The 9772-nt window shown below is 48.9% G+C and overlaps 1 protein-coding gene and 1 long non-coding RNA gene across 4 annotated transcripts in view; one reads left to right on the top strand and one right to left on the bottom strand.

The window, feature by feature from the left end:
• The window catches only part of RIMKLA (ribosomal modification protein rimK like family member A), a 35287-nt gene extending 30949 nt beyond the window's left edge, over positions 1–4338 (bottom strand). The window contains exon 1 of one of the 2 annotated variants that reach the window (XM_072771643.1): positions 4140–4338. In XM_072771643.1, coding sequence (XP_072627744.1) covers positions 4140–4302 — 163 coding nt within the window. In that variant the 5' untranslated portion in view covers positions 4303–4338. Of the gene's footprint in view, positions 1–3617; positions 4039–4139 lie in introns of those variants that run through there. The other variant, XM_072771644.1, reaches the window with a different exon arrangement.
• Positions 4339–4795: 457 nt separating this feature from the next.
• LOC140602104 (uncharacterized) lies at positions 4796–9266 on the top strand. 2 transcript variants are annotated; one of them, XR_012005105.1, is made up of 3 exons: positions 4796–4882; positions 5526–5593; positions 8577–9266. It is a non-coding gene; the product is annotated as an uncharacterized lncRNA (long non-coding RNA). The 2 variants fall into 2 exon arrangements; XR_012005106.1 differs by lacking the exon at positions 4796–4882 and adding an exon at positions 4983–5256.
• The last annotated feature ends 506 nt before the right edge of the window (positions 9267–9772 follow it).

A 9772-nucleotide genomic window follows, 5' to 3' on the forward strand; every position in this document is an offset into this window, starting at 1 on the left:
TAACTTGGCAGCAGATGGAGAAGAGATGGCCTGAAGGGAGGGGAAGGAGTTCCAGAAAGACCTCAGAGGGATGAGTGATGTGAGCTGAGGATGAAGGAGGAATACAAGTTTGCCACGTGAGGGAGAGAGAGTACCAGATGAGCACCCTGGGGTGCTCCTGGGTGGCTCAGTCAGTTGACTGTCTGCCTTCAGCTTGGGTCATGATCTCAGAGTCCTGGGATCGATTCCCTCTCCCTCTGCATGTCACTCCCCCTGCTTGTGCTCTCCCTTTCTCTCAAATATATAAATAAAATATCTTTTTTTTTTAGATTTTTAAAAATTTATTTATTCATGATAGACATAGAGAGAGAGAGAGAGAGAGAGAGAGAGAGGCAGAGACACAGGAGGAGGGAGGAGCCTGACGCGGGACTCGATCCCAGAACTCCAGGGTCACGCCCTGGGCCAAAGGCAGGTGCTAAACCGCTGAGCCACCCAGGGATCCCCAAATAAATAAAATCTTTAAAAAAACAAAACAAAACAAAACAAAAGATGATGAGCACCCCGGGGCCGAGGCAATCAGTGCACAGGGCACGGTGAAGCCAGGGCAGGCGATGCGTGGATGGGGTGGCATGGAAGAAAGGAAACAAGTTTGCTGAGCCTGGAATTCCTGAGTATTGGTCCTAACCACCAGCCAGTACTAGGTGCCAGATACCCTACCGATGTTTACAAGAGTTCATTTGCAGAAAGAACCTCGACATCTGCCTGGCACACAATAAACACTATGCATATTTTGCTTTGACCATTATGATGTGTGTTCGGGTGACACATTCACCACCACCTTACCCTACAGTTGAGAATAATTAAGAAATATTTGCTGAGTGAATGAAGAACTTGTGGTTTCTAGGAAGGAATGAAGTGAGACATGGCTCTCATTATGCTATGTCCTGCAGGAAGGTGAAGGGAAAGTGTTCTCTACGGGATTGCTTCAGTCCCAGGAAGGTCATTCTGTTCTTCCCAGTAGCCATTCCCATTCATCCCATCCAAACCTACGCTGGGGCAGCTGGACCACTCATCACAAAATCTTGCATTTGCATGGCATCTTCAGCTTCCTTGTATTATCTTAAATAACTGCAATCTTGGGGCAGCCCGCGTGGCTCAGCGGTTTAGCGCCACCTTTAGCCCAGGGCCTAATCCTGGAACCCTGGGATCGAATCCCACATCGGGCTCCCTGCATGGAGCCTGCTTCTCCCTCTGCCTGTGTCTCTGCCTCCCTGTCTGTGTCTCTCATGAATAAATAAATAAAATATTTTTTAAAAAATAAATAACTGCAATCTTTAAATCCCAAACCTTTCATCCCTTGTATAAATCCTATTTCCAGACATAACCTGAAATTTTGGTCTCTGGATTTGGGGTCCCACCAGCCTCCACAGAAGGAAGCTCAGGAAAGAATATCATTGGCTGAGGTCCTCCCCATACTGTCCCAAAGTGACTCCTGCACTGACCCCCATACTAACGTCAAGAAGGAACAGAGGGAGCAGTAGAATGAATGCAGACTTTGTAAAGATGGTGCCTTAACTTTGTAAACTTTAAAATCACTCTGCAAAGTCACCATGGAGCCTCAATGTAATTCAATTCAGTTCAATTCCATATCCACAGAAAAAAGCACTATAGGCTACAGATGCCCTTGCACCCGCTTATTTCATACCCGTAGCTGGGAATTAGATCGGGTCTTAAACTGTCGTTAGCTGCTAACTAGCTGCTAACTGAGTATCTTTGAGCGCCGGGTCCTTCATTTACAAAAACGGAAGGGTCAGGATGGATATCTCAAAGGCTTTCCCAGCTCTCACACTCAGTAATTTTCAAATGGGAAATGGCATTAATATCAGTAACTATTTCTGTATTTCAAAGCCACTAAGTTCTAGAGTTTATTTCAGAGGATTACTTGGCTCAGCAAACTGCCAGTGCTTTTCTACAGTCTGTAAAAGAAATTGGGAAATAGAGTGCATATCTTTATTCACTCAAAAGTATTTAGAGTGCCTATTATTGCAAGACACTGTTCATGTCATCATCACAGCACTGAACAAGCAAAGGAGCTCACTCTTTGCATGGAGCTTACTTCCTTGTGCTTCAATTAATCCATTCCCATGACAAATAAATCTTTTGATTGCTTGGGACGGCAGAAATAGTGATCGGGTTGGTTTGTTTTGTATAACGAATTGTGTGCGGCTATCTCTGATTTAGCAGAAGATTAAAACTGCTTCAAAAAATGCCTGTCTTCAGTTTTCTGCATCAACTAGGCAAATAACTACATATATTTTCTTCTACTTTAAAAAGAAGGAACTTCTGCTCTGTGAAAAGACTGAGATACATTCACACATGAATTCCTGTAAAATTTTAAGACACTAAACAAAAGGCTTTAAACTCTTCCTGCAGCACGAGAATATAATTTTCTTTCGCTAGGGCCAATTCTTTAAAACAGGTTTGTTTTTTTTTTTAATTTTTTAAGAGTAATCTGTATGTTCAACGTGGGGTTCAAACTCATGACCCGCAAGATCAAGAGCCAAACGCTCTACCAACTAAGCCAGCCAGGTGCTCCTAAAATGGGGTTTTAGAAACAAAACAACATTTCCCTCCTCTTTCACAGAATGCAGGATGGGAACAGGAATATGATCTGGAACTTCAATGACTATACCTCAATAAAAGGCATCTTTACAAGCTGTAAAATAAATAAAACGAAGAGCAAACAAACTGACCCTGGGGGTAGAAAGACGCATATACTAGACCTTAGATCGGTAAAATATAAGATTATTCCATTTAAGATTATTCCATTTAACAATTTCAGAGCTGGACGGATCTTAACCCTTAGTTTTATATACACAAGAAACCTGAGATTCAAAGACATAAAGCGACCCGGCCAGTGCAAAGCCAAGATACTTGTTAGCAGCAAAGCTGTGCTAAGGATCCAGCTTTGCAGATCCCTCGTTCAGGAATCTAGGTCTATGTGAACTAACTGTAAGAGTTTTAGCAAATCCAGATTAGAGAGACAGTAGCCCTTACAGATGACACACTGTTTTAGGCTAAATGTATGACATCTAATAACGCTTGCAGTGCATTTCTCCGGGAGGCTACACAGTCTGATATTACTTATGAAGGGTTTAGATAAATCTATGGATGAAGCTTCTAGAACAGATACATTAGACACAGGTCATATTCAAGATCTCTAGGAGTAACCTGTTCAGAATTTGGAATCCCTTTTCTCTGCTAAAGAAGAGCAAATTATGAGCTTATTTAGCCAGGGTATGGTTGAAATAATAAGGACGATGTCCCACAAAGCACCCTGAACCGGGCCCCAATACCGCCCCCCCCACCCCCAGTCCCACATCTTATCCCAGAGAAGTAGCTGGCTTCCTTCCAGAGTGGAGGCTGGAGGCACCCGAACTGCAGGCTGTGTGTGGGGGGGGGTTGTTCCTAAAACAGGGATTCCCATCAGAGGCTGCTCGCCTTAGAGATACCTCAGAGTATCTAAAAACATGCTTAACCTTTTGAGGTCAGGGTCACAGGTGAATAACCGTGTCTTACCCCAAAATGTCTCTTGGACACATCAGTGGAGAAATAGAGGAGGCCAGAACGGTGTGTACCTGAAATCTTGGCTTTTCTGGAATCAGCATTGGACACTTTCGGGGGGCGGGGGGATGAGTTTAAAGGAAGACCCATCAACGGGCTCCTCTCCCACTTACACACTCAAGAGGTGGCTCCAACGGTCAATTTCTCCCCCCGTGCAGGCTCCCGGTTTGGGACTGATGCTCAGGTAGTGCATCACCGAGGCTCACACACTCCCGAAAAACTTTGGAAGGCGGTCGTCCCAACGGCAAGGTCGTCGGCGCGGCGGGGGTCTCCACAGCCGTCCTGGCAGGGGGCGGGCGCGCACCGGGGCTGCCAGGCTGGGGCTGCGGCTGGACTGTCCGCGCCCCTCCGGGCGGCTTCGGGCGCCTTCGCGTTCCTCCCCAGACTCGCCCGGGCAGCGGGGATGCTCGGATGCTGGCCTCGGGGCAGCCGGCGGGGGCCCGAGCGGGCGCCCGAGGTTAGGGCTCCTGCGGCCCGAGGAGGGCTGGGGGGACCCCGGCGCGCCTCCCCGCCCCCCCGGGGCCCGCCTCGCTCACCGAGGTGGCCGCCGACGACCGTGACGGCGATCTGGTCCATGAGCACCGCCCGGAAGCGCACGTCCTGCTCGGAGCAGCGCTGGCGGAGCGCGCGCAGGATCTGCACCTGCGGGTAGTCCTCGCGGATGCGCCGGTCCGTCAGGAACCAGAGCTGCGAGCACATGGCGGCCAGGGCGCCGGCGCCCCGCGGGCCCCCTCCGCGCCCCGGGCCGCTCGCTCGGGCTGGCGGGCGGCCGGCCGGCCGGCGTCTGCGCTCCGGCTCCGGCCCCCGCGCTCCGGCCCCCGCGCTCCGGCTCCGGCCCCGGCCCCGGCTCCCGCTCCGGCCCCCGCCCCGCCCCGCCCCGCCCCGCCCCCGCTCCCGCCGGTGCGCCAGGCGCCTCTGCAGCCCTGACCCCGCGGAGCCGCCCGGCCACTCAGCGCCGCCGCCGGCCCGGGCAGCCAATCAGCGCGCGGCGGCGGGCGCGGGCCGGCGGCAGGGGGGCCTCGGCGGGCGGCCGGGGGAGGGGCGGGGCGGCGGGGCGGCGGGGCGGCGGGCCGGGGGCCTGCGGCGGCGGCCGGGGGAGGGGCGGCCCGGGCGGCGGCCGCAGCGTCCAGGGCCGGGGGCACCGGTGCGCGTGGCGTCGCCGGCCCGGGACGGGGAGGGCGCGCGGGGCGGGGGGCGGCGAGGTGGCCCGGCTCCGTGGCCGGCGATGCGCAGCGGGCGCGTCCCACGGCGGCCGCAGCGTCCAGGCCCGAGGGCACCGGTGCGCGTGGCGTCGCCCGCCGGGAGGGGGAGGGCGCGCGGGGCGGGGGGCGGCGAGGTGGGCCTGGCTCGGGGGCGAGGCGCAGCGGGCGCGTCCCACGGCGGTCGCGAGCACCCGAGGGCCCCGCCGCAGTCGGGAGCAGGGAGGGGGATCCCGGGGCCTGGCGAAGGTCACCCCCCCCACCCCAGTTTGGTCCCTGGCCTGGGAATTCTCTGCGGAAATCCTGGCCTGGAGCTGCGGGTGGGGTGAGGGGAGTTGGGTTTTAGCCGCCTCCCATCCGGATAATTTGAAGGTGCATTTCTCAGGGTCTCGGATTTTCTTACACTGGGCAGCGGCTCCCAGGGTCCGGCGGTTCTGGGCCTCGGACCCCCAAGGTGATGAATCCACTGGCTTAGGAGGACCCCTGGCTGGTGCCCCCCCGCCCCCCCCCCCCCCCCCACCGTACAACTGAGTCATCTTTAAATACCGTCCTCGGTCCTAGCCAATTGCAAATTCTGCCCAAAAACAATGTTTGGAGCCAGATCCTTTCTAGATAACTGCAAGACTGAAGTGAGCCATCTTTGAAGATTGCATTTGCTCTTCCAGCTCATTAAAATATGTCTTTTCTGTTTCTTGTTTTTGTTTTTGTTTTTTTCCTGCTTAGGGAAGCAAGAGTAATTTCAGGGCCGGCCCAGCAGTGACAACTTAGGAACCCATTTTAAGATGTCTCAGGTAAAGTATAGACTTCACTGCAAATAGTACGCAGATGTGTGCATTTTACCCACTGGGTATGTGTTTGGCAAAGTAACGTCTAAACAGAATTTCAAAAATTAATGCTTTTTCAAGCCATAGTAGGTAAATCCTATTGTGTTGCAATAGAACCCTCCCCCATGTATTAAAGTATCACTAAACTAGTAACCTCCAAATCCGTTTTTTTTTTTTTTTTTTAAGATTTTTAAAATGTATTTTAGGGGCAGTGTGTGGCTCAGTGCGTTAAGCATATGACTTCAGCTGGGGTTATGATCCCATGATCAAGCCCCATGTGTGCTTCTTGCTCAGTGGGGAATTGGCTTCTCCTTCTTCCTCTGCAGCTCCCCCTGCCTCCCTCTCTCTCTCTCTCTCTCTCTCTCTCTCTCTCTCTGTTAAATAAATAAATAAATAAAGTTTAAAAATTTTTTAAATTAATTTATTTTTTGAAGTAAATTTATAGAGAAAAAGCACGAGCAAAGGGAGGGGCAGAGGGAGAGGGAAAGTATCTCAAGCAGGCTTCACGCTGAATGCAGAGCCCATGGTGGGGGTGACGCTGGTGACCCAGACATTGTGACCTGAGGGAAATCAAGAGTCAGGCACTCGACTGACTGAGCCTCCCAGGCACCCCCAAAACTATCTTCTAACCACAGATCAGCTTGGGCATCAGAGACTCTATCTTCTATATTGACCATTTCCTTGATACTTCATGACATTTATTTTGTTGACCTTGGTGATCCCTCTGGGGCTTTTGCAGTATGACACATAGAAAGTCTATGAGATGATGAACCATAGTTTGCTTTAACGATTGTTTCCTAAAAGGTATATAAGGGGCCGCCCGGGTGGCTCAGCGATCTAGCGCCGCCTTCGGCCCAGGGCATGATCCTAGAGACCTGGGATCGAGTCCCACATCAGGCTCCCTGCATGGAGCCTGCTTCTCCCTCTGCCTGTGTCTCTGCCTCTCTCTCTCTCTCTCATTAATAAATAAAAATCTTTGTTTTAAAAAAAAAGGTATATAAGAGTAAATTTACAAGGCGCTTATAACCCACGTTTATAGTCATCTATGCAAGATTAGAGCGCATAAGTCATATGCAGATCATGTGCATATCCAGGCTTGAGGAGAGCAGGGTCTGAGGACCCAGATGGTGTCATCAATGCCTCACTGTCTTTGCTCTCCCTTGCTAGCAGGTTCCTACCACCCCTGTGATCTCCCTTTCCTAGGATGGGTGACAGGTGAGGACCTGGGATAGTGGTATAACCAGTTAGGAGATAGCTACATTTGTTTAGGTTAATGTTTTATTATATTACTGAATTCCTTCAAGTACAGAGATACTGTCTCTGGCATAGGATTATTTTCCCAGATGTATTGTTATATAATATTTCTCCACAGATGACTCCCAAATTCAAATTTAATTCTGACATCTCTTGAGCTCCGGCAATGTAAAAGGATGTTTTGCCATCACCTTAATGCCCCTAAAACGAAACTCATTCTTTTCCCCTCAATTCCAGATTCTACTGTCTTATTAAACTATAAGGAAAATATATTATCTCACGTAGCAAGAAATTTAGAGATAGGTTCATTTAACAGCTAAGTAACACTATCAGGGGATCTCAATTATTTCCATCTTTTCATTCCAACATTCTTAGGTCAGTACCCCCCGTAGTTACAAAACGGTTGTCAAGTCCACCTAACTCATGTGTACACATAATGTCTGGCAGAAGTAGAGAGACTGTTTCTTCTCATGTGTCCCTTTTAATTAGCATGGAAATACCTGTCTTGGAAGCCCTCAAGCCAACTTCCCGTAGTCTCATATGCCCATATCTGAACCAGTTGCCATCAAGGAGGAAGAAACTATCATAAAATTAATTATGGTTCGCCCCTATGACTGGGAATTAGAATCTCTTACCCCCAAGCACACATAGAGTTTGGAGAATCACCTGAGCAAAATGAGGGTTTCCTTAGGAGAAATGAAGGGAGAAAAGATATTAGGACAAATCACAATGTTCGACTATATAAGGTAAACATGTCAGCTAGGTTAGGCTGCAGTAACAAATGATCTCAAAGTAGCTTATAACAACAAAGTTTGTTTGTTTGTTTGTTTGTTTTTCTTGAAATACCCTACATGTTCATGGCAGGTCAGCTTGGCTATATCCTAATTTGTCTTCATGCTGGGGTTGGGCTTATAAGTGACCCTTATCCAGAACAATGTTGATCTCATGAAAGAAGAAAAGCGATTATGGTGATTATGGTGAATGACACACTGGCTCTTAATGCTTCTGCCTGGAACCGATACATTTTCTTGGTCAGAACCAGTTCACCTGGCCAACTCTGACATCCACAGGGAAGGACAGCAAAAATGTATGACAGCCGGTGACCAACAATATAATATGCCACACTCAAGGACCAGAAATAGTCAACTGCTCTGCTAATCATCTCTCCTCTCCTTAGGGTTCCCAAGGGGACTATACATACACAAGAAAGAAATTGGAATTGAAACCAAAGGATCATTTTATTCATAGCTGAGCTCACACCCAATAACCTCTAGAATAGAACTCTGCCAGAAGACTTAGTTGAATGACGTGGCGTAGGTTTAAGGCTGCTGCAGTGAAGCTTCCTAATTCCCTGTTCCCCTTCCACCCTCTACATTTTGGGGCCAGGATGCGTAGGCATGCCTGCAGAAAGAGGGGAGAAGATGATCAGATCTGTGAAGCAGACCAGCTTTCCTCTTCTAAGTGTGCGCTGGAGGCTGAGCTGGGCCTACTTAGCAGGAAATGGAGAGCAAAGCAGCACACACAGCCATGTGACCTTTCAACACAAAGTGACCCCAACCAAGTTGAATGTGGAATCCGCTGGTGTCCTGGGTTCTGACCAATCCGATTAACAAATCCTTCCTTCTGAAGGAAGCCATTAGGGCAGAAGAGAAGGGAATACCCCCATTCTCACTTCTGTTCCCTCTTACCCCATTAGGGAGAGGAACTGGATAGTCTCCTATGCATCGTCTATTTGCCTCCTCATCTGGACTGGAAGCCTCTTAAGAACCAGGGGCCAATGCATCATGTATCATGGTTTCCACCTGTCATAGGTACTCAGGTATCTGTTGATAATAGTTATAACTGTCATTAAGAGACATCATGCAATTTCGGTTGACAAAATTGTGGTCAATTACAGAAATATAGTTGGCCTTTGAATAACACGGGCGTTAGAGACGCCAACCCCCTGCAGGGTCAAAAATCCATGTATAGGGCAGCCCGGGTGGCTCAGTGGTTTAGCGCTGCCTTCAGCCCAGGGCCTGATCCTGGAGACCTGGGATCGAGTCCCACGTCAGGCTCCCTTCATAGAGCCTGCTTCCCCCTCTGCCTGTGTCTCTGCCTCTCTCTGTCTCTCATGAATAAATAAATTAAATCTTTAAAACAAATCCACGTATAATTTTTTAACTCCCTACTTAACAGTAGTTAGAAACGTAAAACTTAACAGTAAAGTTTTTCTATCGACCAAAAACCTTACTAATAACATAACAACATAAACAACACATATTTTGTATATGTATTTTATACGGTATTCTTACAATAAAGTAAGCTAGAGAAAAGAAAGCATTATTAAGAAAATCAAAAGGAAGGGTGCCTGGGTGGCTCAGTTGGTTAAGCATCTGACTCTTTTTTTGTTGTTTTTTTAAGATCTTTATTTATTCATTCATGAGAGACACACGGAGGCAGAGACACAGGCAGAGGGAAAAGCAGGCTCCCCGCAGGGACCCCAATGCTGAACTTGATCCCAAGATCCAGGTATCACGACCTGAGCCGAAGGCAGATGCTCAACCACTGAGCCACCCAGGCATCCCCCAAGCATCTGACTCTTGATCTCAGCTCAGGTCTTGATCTCAGGGTTCTGAGTTCAAGCCTCTTGTTCAAACCAACTTTAAAAACAAAAATCAAAAGGGAGGGAAAATACACTTTATAGTACTATACTATATTTATTGAAACAAATCCATGCATAAGTAGATCCACACAGTTCAAGTCTATGTCGTTCAAAGGTCAAGTGTACTAGGTTTTGTAACCTGGGATTCTAGGGCTATATTTCTCGTTTTACTTTTAACCTTCAGTACATATTGGCACAAAAGGGTATTGAGATGTGGGTCTGGACAGTGGAAAGAAAGTGATAGTCTT

The sequence above is a fragment of the Canis lupus genome, chromosome 13 (assembly GCF_048164855.1).
Source record: "Canis lupus baileyi chromosome 13, mCanLup2.hap1, whole genome shotgun sequence".
In the NCBI taxonomy this organism is placed as follows: Eukaryota; Metazoa; Chordata; class Mammalia; order Carnivora; family Canidae; genus Canis; species Canis lupus.